We start from the raw sequence: 17946 nt of genomic DNA, 5'->3' as shown, positions 1-17946 counted from the left end.
GCATCCTCTACTTTCTAACCGTACGTGGACTTTTCATTACCAGAGTAAACGAGATGAAAGTTTTCACTGATGTTTAGAATGAAATGTGGCACTGGTGACCCTTGGAGGTGGTGCATGTGCAACTGGGGGCTCAATCCCTCTTGGGGCAATTTTGTCTTTTTTTTTTTTTTATTAAGACAATTCATCACTGGAATTCCCTGACTCTGATAGGTCCCTATACTCTGCCCCCTGGTTCCTGTGAACCACCACGCTGGTGGGTCAGGGAACTTCTCTAGGCTTTCCTCTTAGTCTTTACCCCCCTTTTCTTCTTCTTTTTTTGAAAATATATTTTAATTGATTTCAGAGAGGAAGGGAGAGGGAGAGAAAGAGAGAAATATTAATGATGAGAGAGAATCATTGATCAGCTGTCCTGACTGGGAATCGAACCATTACCTTCTGGTTCGTAGGTTGATGATCAACCATTGAGCTATGCCGGCCTCCATCCCTCTTAAGAATCCCTCTTAAAATAACACAGATGCTTGACTTTGGGCCATATCTGACATTCCTTCTCTGCCATATTCTCTAAGCACAGTCTATTCCTCAAACACTTCCCTGCCTGCTCTGTATTAGGAGGGGACAGATTCAGTCACAGCCTCATGTCTTTGGACCTCCCCACACAGGTGTTAAATCACCAGTTTATATATAATTGAAAATAAAAAGTCATTACAAATCACAAAAATAAAAACAGTGTTTTGTTTCTTCCTGATCTATAGTCTGTTTTTCCTTACTATTGAGACTTAATATCGATCATGTTTTTTTAAAATAAACTATTTGGGGGTGGTGGTGAAGAGAGTCTGCTTTTAAAATCCACAAAGGCTCTTGAGTTTTGCACTTGAGAACACTTTAAAAATAAAAGTTGGGCAAAATTTTTAAACCACAAAGTGTGACTCTACTTTCAAATGATAAAACCGAATCATGTCCAAAGTCTCTGCAAAGGAAAAACACGACCAGGAGGTTCATTTTAAATATATTCTCTGAACCATTTCAGAAAGGCAGGCCATAAACTACAGCAGAAAGAGAGCTGGCAATAAATATTTTTCCTCAATTCAATTGCTCTGAAGGGGAAAGAAAAAGACTATGTTCTCTGATAAAAATGTCATTTTGAGTAAATGTCATTACTGGACTATACTCAAAGATAAATTGAAATAAGTTCTTTTTACCTATGACTTTGAAATATCAATTAAAAAATAAGCTCATTAGGAGTTAAACTATCCCCAAGGAAATAAGGCAATTTCAAGTTTGTTTAGTGTTTGATATATAAGATCATTAACACAATAATACACTAAATACCTTAGATTACTTTATTAATTAAAAAAGTAATTGATAGTCAAGGAACTTGACTAAATAGGCTTAAAAGATTAACCAGTGTATCTAGAGATAACAATAAGCCATCCTGAGTCAATCAACCCTGTATGTAATTCAGGGTCATGTTGGTAGCAACATATTAACATGGACATTGTTATCTTTTAGAGAAAATGCACATGGAAAGTTTCACACAAACACATAAAAAAAAAAAAAAAGAATATCCACACTTGTAGACTTGCAGATAGACAATGAATTTAATCCTAAACAAAAACACAGAAAATGATTCTAAAAAACGCTAGCCATATTGTCACCTAACTGATGCCTTATCAACATCTAAGTGGACTCCATTGCTTAATTTACTCAAAATGGTGACTCACTTACACACAGCTCTGTGGCAATGGGGAGTAATTGCCCGTCTCTGGAAAAGGCTGCCCGGACCTCTGGAGCTGACCACAGGGATCTACGTTTACTGCTGTGCATGCTGCACTGTGCTTCACTGTTCTCATTACATATGCAGAGCCAATGGGGGAGAATCTGGAATAATTATCTATTTTTAATACATATCCTGTTTATTCCACAAAGTTGTGAGACAGCTTGCAGTAAAATCCCTGCATCTTAAGATAGTTGAAAATAAAAAAAGATGATCCAAAACCATATAGCAGAGTGGGAGCAATAGGAACCTACAATAGAATACTGGATTTGAACATTAAATTTTTCTATGTCAGGCAAGCAAAGTAGCTTTTATAGTTCTCAGTACATGATAATATTGGAGACTCTTTGTACCTCAGAAAAAGAGCAGCTTTTCTAACACTCTAACCACTGAGATACACTGGCCAGGGCTACTTTAATGTTTTTATCTCTCCCTTCCTCTCTGAAGTCAATAAAAATATATATTTTTAAAAAGTGTTTTTAAATTACATACAATTATTTCTAAATGAATGTATATAGGGTGGGGCAAAAGTGTGCTTATAGTTATGAGTACACAAAATAGAGTTTATTATTGTATTATTATTAATTAGCTAGAGGCCCGGTGCATGATATTCATGCAAGAGTAGGTCTTCCTTCCCCCGACTGCTGGCACTGGCTTCCCTCTGGCACCCGGGACCTGGGCTTCCCTCTGGCTGCCAGCAGGTACCTGGGACCCGGACTTCCCTCTCAGCTCCAGAAGAACGTCTGGTCTAATTAGCATATTATGCTTTTATTATTATAGATTATTGTATTATTTACCATATAAACAGCTGTAAACCTACTTTTGCCCCACCCTGTATTATAATGTAAAAAATATTTTTTAATGAGAAAAAGTTGCAATAAACATTTTTAAAGCATCTTCCTAATTGTGAAGGCTGGCTTCATAATACCAGTAATATCTCAAAACAGTCTGGGTGAGTTCATCAATAATAATAATGGATATGAAAATATGTCATCACCATGTTGACCAATTCAAACTGTAAGCCAAAGTCTGTTAGATATTATGTGCTTCCTTGGATTTATATGAAATGTATAAAACATACTGATAATATAATAAATTCATTTAACAAATATTTATTGTGCACCCTCTATGTGACAACACCTTGCTAGATATCCTATATGATAAAAGGCTAATATGCAAATCGACCGAACGGCGGAACAACTGGTCACCATGACATGCAAAGCATTGCTCATCACTCCTTTATCCCTCAGACGAAGAAGCCACCATGGGTGGTGCAACATTAAACATAATCACTATTTCTGGAGAGAATTGTAAGTGCTGCATCAATGCTTGCACTGGAGGCAGGGGTGGACATTCCCCCTTACGTGTATTGGCATTAAAACATTTATCTGTGCAGAAAAAGATCCCTGAAGTTTAAATCCCTGAATTAAGCATTGCCTCCTACATACTGACCATTCATTTGACAATAACTCCCTCACCTCTCGCTTCTCTACCTACCAGACTTTGTTTTCATACGTTCTCTCTCCTTTGCCTCAAGATTAAACTCTCCATCTGAGCTTATGGTGTCACTCCCACTCCCAGATAATTGAGTTAAACGATATGAAACAAGTTTTAAAATGAACTACAATTATTTATCTAGCTTCCTTTATAAACTGCAGGGCTCCCCAGAGCCTTCAATAACTAATGAACATTGACAGACTCCAAAAGGAAGAAACAATGTACAGTGTTCTTAACTTATTTGGCCATAGGACTCCTGTTAGATGAAGCAGTATTTTATCCACACAAAGTTCATAAGCGACTGAAGGCATATATCCTTTCCTAGAGGCTTTTTGTTCATTTGTTTTTGTCTTTTGCAGAGCCCAACATCATGGAAGATAAGGTTTTCGTAAATGACACATTAATGGGGTAATTGTTTAACCACGGCTGAGTTATTCACTTATTTATTTAACAAATATTTATCAAGCACCTACTCTGAGCTTTTTAGGCATAGAAAATAGAGCAAAACCTAAACAAATCAAGTTCTTGCTCTTAGAAAGCTTACTTTCTTGAGGAAAGAACAACAACAACAACAAATATATGGCAGGTGATTAAAATAATAAAAGGGAGAGGAATGAAGAGTAAAGAGATGGTGGAGTAAGGGTTTACAGAATGACATTTTATTTTAGGAAGTTGGAGGAGGGCACTCTGGAGAATCATCGCTTGTTCAAATACCTAACAAAAAGAATAAGTGAGTGGGCCCGTGGTTACCCAGGAGAGAGAGGACAGGCAAGTGAACACAGAGGCAGGGGCCCCTGGCCAGAGGCAGTCTTGGCAAGTTTGAGGAGAAGAGTGTGACCAGAGCGGGATCAGCAGGAGGGAGCAGGGTGGGGGACAATGTCAGAGATGCCAGAACAGAATGTGTTGGGCTCTTTCAATCACAACAAAACACTGGACTCTCCTCCAAGTAAAGTAGGAAACCATGGAAGGCTTTGCACACAGAGTGACCTAATATCTGTTGTATTTGAAGAGGATTACTCTGGCTGTTGTCTTTAAAATAGACTAAGGACAAGTGTAAAGACAGCACAATGATTACGAGTATGTCATAGTGGATAATGGTGCCTCAGGGAAGAAGTGGAGGCTAAGAGGTGATGAGAATACAGATAAGTGTTTAAGTAATCACAGAGCATACAGGGGACACTGAATATAGATGACTCTTCTATGGAGGTTTATTGAAAAGCAGACAGTTAGAATAATAGTCTCTCTCTTCTCTCTTCCGTTCCCTCATCTCTTCTCCCCTCTCACTGCACCTAATTACAAAACTTTGCTGTTTAAGACAGCTAGTGTACCATCTTCTCTGCTGCAAAATTAGCTCAGATAAAATTAGTATTTATTTATTTTTATTTTAGTACCATTTTTTCCTACCATGATTAAAGAAAAAATATTTAGAAAACCAATCATAGAAGTAGTAATGATAGTTTATGATGTACAGAACTTCTATTTATACATAACACCACATATATTAAGTTGCCTCGGCATCATCGACCTGAATCTAAAAGTGGGCAAAGAGCCCATTTATTTCTATTTTACACATGAGAACACCAAGGCTTAGCATAATCATTAGTTCAAGTTCATATGACTTGTTAATAGCACAGAAGGACTTAAAAGTTGAGTCTCTTCTACATTTCTGAACTAAACCCACTTCATGCCTTAATTTTCCAAGTAAACTATACTCATTTTATGTAGAAGCTGAAACAATTCCTTTACTTACCAATAAAAGAGCCTTTTTTAAATGTTAGGGGGAAGAATTCTCTTAGAAATGTTCTAGTTTAAGATATATCTAATACAATTAATAAGAACTCCAAAATATTTAAGAATAATTTGTTTCCAAAGGATATTGGCTTAAATTCCTTAAACTTAAAGGTTATGGCATGATTGCAAAATCAATTAGGAATAGTGAGAGCAAAATCGATCAATTTACATTCTAAAAACTGCTATTAGTAAATATCTACTCAATGCAATTGAAATTTCCAGATATCCAATTAAAATGTAAATGATGTTCTCTTTTTCATTATCATTATTGTATTTTAGTATGTAATTATATTAGTTTGATTTACATATCCTTCTATTATAATGTTTTCTTTAAAACATTCTATATATTACTATTAAGACTCAGCCAATGTGAAAGATAAAGCAACAGTATATATCTAAAGGCATTCAATCTTGTGGGACATTTAAAAATATCAAATTTTCAAATATTTGAAAATTCAGTACCTTAAAGAACATCATATATATTTAAGTTTTTGATATATATGTATATCTGGGTAAATTACATATTTTTCTTTAAAATTCTAGATGCTATCCTAACAATGCTGTTAAAAGTCAATAATAAGGCATGCTGGAAATTATAATAATATATTTATTGCCCATGAATATGACATGAAGTAAAAAAAAATTATAATGTTACTGAAACTTATTAACAAAAACCAAATATTTATGGTCCCAGTATAATTCACTTCAAACTATATTACAATCTGAGCATTGTTCAGCTCCTTCCAAGTCCTCATGACCACCTCAGTCCAAGCTACCAATATCTCCCAGCTAGTCTCAGGTGTTCTATTCTTAACCCTAACAGAGCCTATTCTTCACCAGTGCCCAGTCCTTCTCCAAACAGAAGTTAATTCATGTCCTGTCCGACCTTTAAGGTGCCCTTCCACAATTACAATCAAATACAAAGTCCTCTCTATTGCTTATGAAGCCCTACATCTTCTGTTCCTTGACTACTGCTCAGGTTTCATTTTCGCCCCTCTCCTCATCATTCTCTATGCTCCAAGCATATCCCTCTTAGGACTCTAAGCTTGCTACTCCATCTGGTTACCTGGCTGGCCCTCTCACTTCATTCATGTCTCTGCTCAAAGGTTACATGGCAGGAGAGGACTTCGTTGGCCATGCTCTAAAATGGCACTCAAATAACTCTGCTCCATATTCCCCATCCTTATCCTATATAATAAAAGGGTAATATACAAATTGACCCTAATGGTGGAGCAACCAGAAGGACCGCTCGACCAGTCACTACGAGATGCACTCACCACCTCTCAGTCCCTTTCCCTGGCTGGCAGGCTCCAATTGCCCAATGACGAATGGGGAACTAGGGGTGGGTGGCAGGGGACATGGGTGGCACCAGGCCAAGGCCCCCACCCTGCCAGTTGCCCTACACACAGAGGGTGACCTGCGGCAGGGGTGGGGCCGGCTTTGGGCAGCCAGGAAAAATGGCCCTGATTGCAGGCCAGGCCTAGGGACCGTACGCACGCACAAATTTCGTGGGCCAGGCCTCTAGTAATATATATTAGTGCTTGATATTATGCAATACTAAGTTATCTTTTTAAATTAAACTTTATATTGAGATAATTTAGATTCATGTACACTTGTAAAAAAAAAAACAACACAGAAGCATTCCATGTACATTTTACCCAGTTCCCCTAATTAGTTACTATTTTGCAAAATTCTGATATAAAGCATAACTAAAATATTGATATTAACAGATCAATCTTATTCATATTTCTCTAGTTTGACTTATGCTTATTTGTGTGACTATAATTCTACATTATTTCATCACATCTGTAGGTTTGTGTCAATATACTGAATAGTTCCAAGTAGGATACTCATGTTGCCCTTTATAAACACACTCACCTCTGTCTCCTCACTCTCCAACACTTGGAACCCACTAATCTGTCCTTAATTTTAAAAATTTTGTCATTTAAACTATGTTTTATAATTGGAATTATCTAGTAAATATTCTCTTAGGATTAGCTTTTTTTTACTCAGCTTAATTTTCCTGGAGACAGTTCCTTCCTTTTCATTGCTGAGGCAGTGAGTATTCCACTAAACACACACACACACACACACACACACACACACACACACACACACACACACCACTGTTTATTCACCTGTTGAAGGACACCAAGGTCCATTCCAGTTTTTGGGTATCCTATCTAATAATAGAGTAACATGTAAATTACCATCACTCCGCTACGCCCACAATTGGGCGGCAGGAGGCTGGGGGGCGGGACTCGGGGTGGCCTATCCGGCCATTGAGAGGCACGGATCCACTGCCACTGAGGGGGGCTACCCTGCTGTTGAGAGGCGCAGGGGGCAGGACTCCCGCCCCCTGCGCCTCTCAACAGCCAGATCCGCAGCCGCTGAGGGGGCCTGCCTAGGACACCCAGCTGCGCTTCTCAATGGCAGGGTAGCCAGGTGTCCGCGGCAGCCCCCCTCAGTGACCGTTGAGAGGCACAGGGGGTGGGACTCCCGCCCCCTGCGCCTCTCAACAGCAGGGTAGCCCCCGTCAGCGGCCGCGGACCATCAAAAGTGGGGGAGCTGGGTGCCTGTCTGCTCCGGCACCAGGCCTTTCAGAAGCCTCTGCCGAGTCAGAGGCTTCTGAAAGGCCTGATACACCAGCGGACAGGCACCCAGCTCCACCGCGAAAAGCGAAAGCGTGTAGGGGATCCTACACGTGCATGATTCAATCATGCACTGGGCCTCTGGTTACCAATAAAACTGCCATGAACATCCATGTACAGATTTTTGTGTGAACTTGAGTTTCCACTTCTCTGGGATAAATGCCCAAGAGTGCAATTGCTGGGCTGTATAGTAAACATGCTTGTCATCGTTTTTATTATCCCTTTGCCCTCTTGGAATGGAAGTCCTATGATTCCAAGGACTTGGTTCCTTTGGTTTAGTGCTATATCCCAATGTCCAGAACAGTGCTTAGCACAGAGTCGTGTGTAAGCATATGCCTGTTGGATGACTACCCTCAGAGCCGTATAGAGATGCATTCCCATGTGCACAAGTGCTACTGCTTTCATAACTGAATGTGGTGAAATGAGTCTGCAGAAACTCTCCATGGTAGAGACATGGCACCTGTCCCCCAACCTGCCTGAGGTGTCAGTTTGCGCCCTGAATGAAAGGGCAGTTAGGGCAGGAAGCAGAAAGGCTGAGCAGTAAAAGGATGTGTGAGTCTCCAGGAAAAGCCACACAACTTTCCAGTCCCAAGAAACACAATACAACCCACACTCATTAAACTGGCTCAGATTGCCCTGATATCCCTCAGATCGTGTGCATCTCAGTTGCCTGGTGGCCACCAGCAGAAGACAGAGTAGCCTGTGTCTGAGCTGTATTTTCAAGGTGGGATCAGTAGCAGAGCCAGGGAGTTTATATTCATTCCTAAGCACCTGTGGCGACCTCGTAATAATAAGTAAGCTCTCACAAAATATGTGTTTCATGTGTGGAAAAAAAATTATTTCCTGAGGACTTGGGAAGACTTCAGGGGAGAAGGAGGTTCTACATGGGCAAATGGTGTGGAAAATGGCAGCTAACAGCAACAGAAATTTGGAAATCAATTTTAACTTCACCACAAGCTGGGAGACGTAGGAAATTTGGATTACACACAACCATTTTTAAAAAATCTGTATTTGTGGTACCATCTTTATTCCTGGAGAGATCCTTTATAAAGTCCTAGATGAATCAGTTCTATTAGTATAAATACACCAGTTCTATTAGTATAAATACACCACCTTCATGAGTATAACCTTCTGGCAAAATTTGTTTAACATATTTATGTTCAGAGTTTATGTTTTACTGACAATCAGATTTCTTTCAATAAGTAACAGTGGGGAAAGATTGTCCAGCTGTTATTTAAATAGCAATTTTAAGGTATTTTGAGTTTGTGAATATCTGAGAATTTCGTTACAAATATCACAAAGTCTGCATTTGAATAGTGCCTCTGTGTAAGCATCCATTCCATACATCTGCCAGGAGGGTGCTCTTCGTGAGACTCTCGCAAAGGATGAAAACAGCCAAATAAAAATGCCTAGGCACTCTGACTACTGGAGATAGATTAGGAGATAATATATTTTAAAAACAGTACATTAATATGTTCCTCTGGCCTGATTCTTTCAATCATTTAAGGGTTCTTGCTGTAAGATAATTTGCATTATAGGAAGCAAAGGCTGAATGATAAAATTCAATAGGATTGTATGATTATACATTTAGTCTGGGATTCCATGTGTGCAGCCTAAGCTTAGTTTCTCTTTGAGTATCTCTCTGCTTATCTCTTTTAAGACATAGTAATTCCTCACAGCCTGGTTCTAGAACACTGACTCCCACCCTTGGCTGCACATTAGAATCATCAGGGGAGGTTTTAAAGCTCCTAATGCCTAGACCATACACCAGGCCAATTAAATAAGAATCTGTGGCGTGGGAGCCAGGCATCAGTATTTTTCATTGGCCCCCAGGTGACTCTAATGCGCAGCCAAGGCTGAGAACCAGTGTTCTAGAATCATGGGTGTCAGATTCACTAGGGTACTTGTTAATAGTCAGGACTAGGTCCAAATTTAATTTGTTAAATTGGAATATCTATGAATGAGCAAGAGGAATGTGAATATTTATCTGCACTGCCAGATGGTTTATATGTACACCAAGTTTAAGAACCTCTGCCTTATGGAGCAAGGGGGCTCACATTTACCTGCAAAAACAACAGTGAACAGGACAATCTGAAATCTCAGTCCACAGTCAGAAACCCTTTGGGGGTTGGAGATGAGTCTACTTTGAAAGTTTTCTTAGAGGTCTTTATATTTAACCCATGTAAGTTATATAGTTTGCAAGTGTCAGTTTTAACTCAAAGTAATTCCATTCAGTTTTGAAGTTAATACTTTATTAGGGCAAAGTCATCCTCTAGTGGAAAAGTGAAAATAAAGAGGCCATCAAGCTAAAATTGGAAAGAGTAATTTTAAAAAAAATAATAAAAAATTACCTATTAGAATTAAGCATGTTAAGATAGGAATTCTTATAGAAAAGCATAAAACTACAAATGGAGCTTCCTACTATTTTTTTTTCTAAAAAACTACAATTTAAATTATTTTAAAGGAAGGGAAACATTAAGAGCCAATAAGAATTACCAATAAATTAAGACATATTAGTCCATTAGGCATAGGGAATCAGGGCAAAGGATTATTAATTCCAATTTTCATAAGCATGTTATTTCCAGAACATAACACAATGTAAAGTTCTCAGGGTTTGTTGAAGTGAATTAAATTGAATTTTGTATGAGAAAACTGAAGTTCAGAACCATTAAGTGTTAACTGACTTTCCATCACTTGATCAAAATTGAGCAGCATCAAAACCCAGGTCTAATCCAGAATTATTGCCCTAATAGCATGCTTCCTCCAGTATAATTTGGAAATGAAAGGTCATTCTTTAAGCCAATTGTCCTCAAGCTTGGTACATGTAAGGATCATATAGATGCTTTTAACTATATCCAGGGTACTGACCAAAGATATTGAACTCATAAGGCTAAGGTGGGACCAGATTCTGTGTTTAACAAGTACCACCTCACAAATAAAACATGCAATTGCCAAATATGTAATTAATCCAATTAGCAGTGCTCTTTAAAACAGCAAATCTCATTGGCTAACTCTGAGAAAAGTGAAATATGTAAGAATAAAATGACTCATGGCCCCAATAAGCACTTGTTAAATGTATAAATCCATTAACCAACAGTATACCATTAAGACCAGATGGGTTTACAATAGTTACTATAGTAAACAAAGAGGAAAGTTTTAGGTTAGATGTTCTTCTGGTCAACCTTCTCAGTGGGAAAGGGGAGTAGAGAGCATATTATCTTGGTCTAATCTGGTAAAATGGGCCACTTCTTTTTCCTTTCTGGGCTTGGTGGGCACCTGGAATAGCTCCTCTTCCTCAAAGAATAGGAACCAAGAGAATGTGCTCTTAAAAGGAATCAAAGACTGCCGAGCTGTGTAGGTTGGAAAGAATGCTCAGAATGCCTTCCTTGGTAAGACAGGCAAAGAGTTCTGGGAATCAAGAAATGATCCCTCCCTAAGGCATTAGATTTGTTACTGGCAACAAATATAATATGATTACTCTTAACCAGACCCAAATGTGGCTCCCAACAAAAAACTGGCAGCTTAAGAATGCCTTTCAAAAGTCTAAACTCTAGACAATTTTGTTGTTTAATTCATTCTGTAATTTACATTTTATAATTACACCCACCCATATACACATACATCTATATATACATACTACATGTTTCATATTATTGTATGGCATTTTAAGAACATGTATAATTTTGTAATTCTATCTAAAATAACTATTACTCATTTTTAGTCTAATAAAGTTATAACCTCATGCTATTCTCATTACCACAAAAATGTGTATGTAATGGCTAAAATCCAAAACTCCGACAAAAACATACTATTGAGAATACAGGACAACAGGAGCTCTCATTCACTGCTGATAAGTTTGCAAAATGGCACAGCTACTATGGAAGGCAGTTTGAAGTTTCTTATAAAAATAGGTGTACTATTACCACTTGATCCAGCAGTAACACTCCCAGATATTTATTCAAATGAGTGGAAAACAGGTCTAACAAAATCCTGCACCTGGATGTTTGTAGCAACTTTATTCAAAAATTCCCCAAATGAAAGCAACTAAATGTTCTTCAAATAGGTGAACCAATAAACGAACTGTGGTACACCTATAAAATGAAATATTATGCAGCAGTTTTTTTAAGCTATCAGGTCATAAAAAGACATGGAAGAACCTTAAATGCCATTGCTAAGTGAAAACGTTAGTCTGCACTGTCTATATACTTTATGATTCCAACTAAATACTATAGTATTCCAACTATGTGACATTCTAGAAAAGACAAACTATAGAAATAGTAAAAAATAAATAAATAAATAAAATCAGTGGTTGCCCAGGGTGGTGGGGTGGGGAAGGGATGTAAAGGTGGAGCATGTAGGTGAGTGAAACTATTCTGCATGAAGCTAGGGTGGATGCATGATATTATGTATTTTTAAAAAAACCAAATAACTCTATCATATAAAAAGTAAACCAAAATATTGAGTAATAATGTATTAACATTATTTTTATCAATTATAAAAAGTATAGCATATTAATACAAGATGTTAATAATAGGGGAAACTATGTAGGAGGAGAGATATATGGTAATGCTCTGCTCAGCATTTCCATAAACCAAAAACTGTTCTATAAATGAATATTTACTATTTTTTAAAAGCATATACTAGTATAGATAATATTAATGCTGGCACTAAAACCTTTTTCCTAATTTGCAGCATATTGACAAGTTAATCATTAAAGTATACATATTAACTATGTATTTGTCATGTCCGTGACATGAAACTTAAAATTTTTTAACTACTTAGCTGCATTCCCGAAGATATTTAATTTAATTCACATTCTGTCATATAGAACTAAATTAAATAGTTCCCCCATATGTGGATGTCTGAAGAATTTTTAAAATTCTTTTCCAAAAGGAATGTCATATTCTAGTGGTATATCTCTCATTTTCATTGATTTTCAATAAAGTTTTGATTTGCAAAAACCACACTAAATATTTTGCCTGTAATTACTATTCTGTAACTGAATGCAAAGTTGCTACCTTAATTTATGAGATGATTACTTTTAGCTACTGAGAGCCTTGGGCAGTATTTCTCAAACTTCAATATGCTTGGGTGTCGACTGGGGATCATTCCAGTTGGTTTAAGGTGGCATCTGTCAACGTGCATTTCTAACAAGTTTCCAGGCATTGCTGATGCATAACCACACGTTGAGTATCAAGGTTTTAGAACATTTCTGGGCCATAAAACTATTACCACTGGGGGAAAAAACCCAAATGCCTACCAGTTCTTGCAAGGGATTAAAAGAGCAGCTTTGGTTTTCTCCTACCCGGAAAAGCCCTCAGGGCTCCCAGGACTTTTAAATCCTTTCAATTTCATCTATCAAGAGGAAGGCTTGATAACCTTTATACAGTAAGCAGGCTACCATTTAGTCAGAATACTCTCCTAGCTGGTGTGAAACAAAGATAATCTCTTTCTAGTTCAATTCCTCAACTTATATTTCTTCAGTTGCCGAAAGGTCAAGTGATTAGCTCAAGGTCACTTTATCCAATAATTGTAAAGGTCAGGTCTCAAGTCCAGGTCTCTGATTCCAAAACCAGTTCTTTCCCTCCATTCGCTGTTGCTTCTAATAGTGATGTACTTCAGAGAATAGGGATCAACTTGTTTAGACCACAAAATCCCTGTTCTGAATTGAATGGTAAAGCCTAGGGCTTTCCATTGAAATTCCTAACATGGGTTTAAGGTCGGTGGGAGATCAGCTGCTGTGGGGGAGTTTCTTTGTGCTTCACAATAAGCCTTGAAATTCAACATTTTATGTGGATTAATGAGCTTAGTTGAGTATGGTGCAATCTATGAGAGAAAGATGTGGATATTCTACTGTAGAGAATGGGGACAACAATGATTGGTTCTATTTCTCCAAACATGATGGTTCTTTTGAAAGGGCTTCCATCCAGCCAACGTGTGGGAGTCAGAGGCAGGTGGACACTGCCCGACCTGTGCATGTCACTCATGATGATTTGATGTCTCCAACGGGACGTCTAGGCTATTAAAGATAACTGAAACTAACACATGTCTTCACAACATGAAGAAAACCAAGCCCAGAGGTGTGAAAAACGTTTTGTGTTGTGGTACAGATATTAGTTGGAACTTAGATTTGGAGTTTCTCAACATCTGATTTAAGGACCAGCCCCAATTTCTCATTGACATCAGTAGTTTAGGGCAGTGGTCAGCAAACTCATTAGTCAACAGAGCCAAATATCAACAGTACAATGATTGAAATTTCTTTTGAGAGCCAAATTTTTTAAACTTAAACTTCTTCTAATGCCACTTCTTCAAAATAGACTTGCCCAGGCTGTGGTATTTTGTGGAAGAGCCACACTCAAGGGGCCAAAGAGCTGCATGTGGTTCGCGAGCCTCAGTTTGCCGACCACGGGTTTAGGGTAAAGTGGCTAATAAATATGAAATATTTAAGTGACATTAGGATCTACACGTGCCTTCCAGATACTGCCTTTTTAAGGATTCCTAACAGCAAGAATGTGCCTCTGTATACTTTTACCCTCGCTCTCCAGAGGCCCTGCAGCACAGAAAAGAGGAAGTTGGGTGGATGTGACAGTGGGTGCAATTCCTGCCTCTGAGCACTGTTCTAATTTCAAGGAGGGGGAGGGAATCCTCTGTAAGTGTGTGTGCTGTCTGCAGGCAGCTCTGAATTAAGGAGCTCAAGTTGGGTAGCCTGACTGTCTCCTTCTGGGCACTGCTCTGACACACCTTGTAGTTTTGCTAATAAGTGAGTTAGGAATATTGTCTTCATGGGATTGAGTAAATATCAACTAAATGAAAGGCGACCATGATTCTGGGCTCCCAGCTCTTGTCTTTCTGGGGATGTGTTGAGGGATTCATGTGTGGAGGCTGAGCAATGATGCCACCATAAGGGAGAATCAGCCTCAGCAAGTCAGGACCCAGGCTGAGAAAAACAGTAGCTCTCAGTTCCTCTTCGGTGATCTGAGCTCAGAGACAATTACAAATGCCGGTTGTAAGGAGCATAAATGCCCCTTGTCCTCTCACAGGCTTCACAGCAATTCCACAAACTCCCAGGGATGCCAAGTCTTCAGAAAAATATAGAATGCCCCCAAAGTCTCAGAGCCAGGAGACACACTATATTTTTTACTGGTGGTTGGAAATCTGGCTCTGACTGACACACCCAGCTTGGGCTTATGCATTCCTAACACCAAGGTCTTAATGACTACTATTCAGGGCTCCTGTCTCCACGAGTCCCGCCATGTGCCATGCATCCCCCTGTTCTCCTCCCTCTGACCAACATCCTATCCCCCATGAGGACTCGGCTCACAGGCTGCTGCCTCGGTAAGAGCCTCCCTTACAGGCCAGTGAGGCCGCCCTGCTTGCTGAACTCCTGCAGCAGTTAAGGGCCTACGCCGCTCATTTGGCATTTATGTTGAGCTTCACTTCTGAGAAGAAATCATCACAAGTGGATATATTTTGTTTAACTTCCCAGGATAAATAAGAACGGGGATAAAGGAGAAAAGTGCAAATACCACACTTGTTGAACTTCCAAAGATTTTCATGCAAAAATGCCAACATGTTAAGAAGGAGGAACTGGCTTATAGGTAGAGCAGGGGGAGGGAGGGTGATTTATTTTCTGGGTATCATCTCTGAACCTAGGGCACAAAATTATATCTTGAACAAGCTTGAAGAATGTAGCTTTAGGATAAGTATAAAAGAAAGAGACAGGTATCCGTTTAATATAAAGAGCAACATTTTGCAAGTGTGGCTGAACAATAACAAAAAGAGCAACAAAAGACTGACAGCCCCCATCCCACAGAGAGGACAGAACACAGTCTAGGAGTCCTTGCCTGGGGAAGTGGTGTATTCAGTCTGCAAGAAGCAGCCTTAGCCAACTGCCAGGGCTCTTTGCTGCTCAGAGATTCTATTATTCCACTCCAAACAAAAATGATAATGACTTGTATACTTTGCAATCAATAACAATAAAAGCACAATGGCCATGGGTAACTTACTGTGCTGACAGTGAATCCCATTGAATCCTCGGGGACATTTACAAACATAGCCTATGAATGTGTCCCCGCGATACGCTTCACTTATTTCACAGGTTCCTCCATTATGGCATGGGTTAGGAATGCAGGGACCTGAAAGACAGAAAAAAAAAACATATATTGCTGCATAATGCATATGCTCTAAAATAGACATTAGGTCAACATTTTACAGTTAACCATTTTATAAAGAAGTGTTTTGAATATTAATGGTATAGCAAAATATGTGAGTTGCGTGGGCTATGGAGATCAATGGGCTTGTATCCTGGTTGAACCACTTCCTAGCCATGTGGTCTTGAAGGATTTATTTAACCTCTCTTAGCCTCAATATCACCTTTTATTAAAAGTTGATACTAATAGAATCTACCTCAAAGAGTAAATGATACAGGTTTTTTAATCATACATATCAAATACTCAGAGCAGTGTCTGACACCCATGCTAAGTATGCATAAAATCAGCACTAAGTGAAGGTTTTTAAGGTCTCAGAATTGTAACATCACTTTTGCATGTTTACAAACTAATACTGGATGGCAATTCCTGCAGCTATGAATACTGAAGAGCTCTGTACGCTGCCGGTGAGAGAATAAACTTGCACATGACTGTAACCATATAGGCCAAGTGATGTGGATATAGCAGGCTGCAATACTTTATAGATTATTGATTGAGAGCTGGTGGTGGGGCATACTTCTGGAGAATCATACGTTTTGCCAATCTATAAGAAGTAGCTCATCAAAAAAGTTACAAATATAGAGAAAGGGTAATAGTCAATTATAAGCTTAAGAAAGTGACTTCCCTCAAGTGACTGGTACCTGCGACGGCCAATCCCATGTGGTGTTCAGTCTCTCTTGGAGAGAGCCGTGCCAGCACTGCGGGGTGTAGAGCTGGGCCAGTCTACCCAGACCTGGCCCTGCCCTGATGCACCTTCTGTATTCTGGGTGCTCCTTTGGTATGGTTGAGGTTTTTCTCAAATGCCATGACCAACTAAGGGTTTTTCTATACAATCCGCCGCCTTCCTTTTAGCCTTTAGAGGTAACAGGCTCCTGGCACAGTGTGAGGTTCATCCTACTTACTTCTGCTTCCTCTCGCCTTTTGTTCATCACAACCATCTCCCAATAAATCTTTGGCACCTTTCATTGTGCCTAGTTGGCTTTTTAGAAGATGCTAATTGACTCAGGGAGATTCCAGAATGCAGATTCTGAAGAAGGGAAAAGACAAGTGCAAGAAAGAAAAGGCTGATCCAAAGTGATGAAGAAAGGCCAAGGGAAACATAGTAGACTCTAATTTTGTTTTTTGTTTGTTTGTTTTAATTGGAGAGAGTAAAATACCTGTATAAGTGAAAGAGAAATCACTGAAGAGAAAGCTAAGATGTATATATCAGAAAAGGAAAGCAGGAGTAACCAAGTGTCTGATTATGTATGAAGGGTGAATTCCAGAGTCCTGGTGGATATTAGTCAAGAGCAAATAGTTTCAGCACAGACTAGAATCACAAGAATAGTGATAACTTGAGACAACCGGTGGGAGCTTCCATAGGCAAGGCTGTTGGAAGTGTGCAATAATGAATGGTACTCAAGCAAGGGTCAAGGCCACTGAAGGACTTATGGAGAGAAAGGGAAAGTTACTGTCATCACTTTGAGCGGTGGGACAGGACATCAACAACAGGAACCACTTAGGGGCTGGGCAATGTCATCTTGCACTGAGGCAAGGCTTTCTAACTCTACTTCTTTCTCCAGCAGCTGTCTTTGACACTTGGTGTTTTTCAGTTTACTATTTTGTGAAATTTAGTGGTTGAAGGACCAAATAAAGATATGCATGAAATAGGAAACAACGTGGCAGCTCTATAGTGGCTGGATCTTTACTTCTGAATAGGGCTGGCTTTACAGAGTGAAAAGAAATCAATGTATCTATGATCTTTCTCCTGATTTCTCGATACCAACACATTTTCTGAAGTGGGCAGTGTGTGCAGTGAAGTACATGTCAATTAAACAAACCAATGCCAGCCCATGAGGAAATGCATTGCCAATGATTGAGACGGAAGGAAGGTGCATTATCAATCATCAGTCTGTGGCAATTTGAATGGTTTTCTTCTGTTACTAAGAGATACCGATCATGCTCCAGAACGTATCTCTCCTCTTCTTTCTCAGTCTCTACTTGTTTTGTCCTTTCAAATGAATTAACATTTGATGATGCCTTATAA

At 39.0% G+C, this 17946-nt stretch overlaps 1 protein-coding gene and 1 long non-coding RNA gene across 2 annotated transcripts in view; one reads left to right on the top strand and one right to left on the bottom strand.

The window, feature by feature from the left end:
- EDIL3 (EGF like repeats and discoidin domains 3) overlaps positions 1 to 17946 on the bottom strand; it is a 392540-nt gene that overhangs the window by 198302 nt on the left and 176292 nt on the right. Inside the window, exon 4 of the mRNA XM_008162007.3 lies at positions 15720 to 15848. Within this exon, the coding sequence (XP_008160229.1) occupies positions 15720 to 15848 (129 nt within the window). The remainder of the gene's footprint in view (positions 1 to 15719; positions 15849 to 17946) is intronic.
- Positions 1 to 17946, top strand: part of LOC129148857 (uncharacterized) — a 38158-nt gene that overhangs the window by 17167 nt on the left and 3045 nt on the right. The gene's annotated exons all lie outside the window — the stretch shown is intronic.

This window comes from Eptesicus fuscus, chromosome 4, assembly GCF_027574615.1.
Source record: "Eptesicus fuscus isolate TK198812 chromosome 4, DD_ASM_mEF_20220401, whole genome shotgun sequence".
Taxonomy (NCBI): Eukaryota; Metazoa; Chordata; class Mammalia; order Chiroptera; family Vespertilionidae; genus Eptesicus; species Eptesicus fuscus.
The sequence above is the reverse complement of the archived record's forward strand: the minus strand, read 5'-3'. Positions and strand labels throughout refer to the sequence as shown.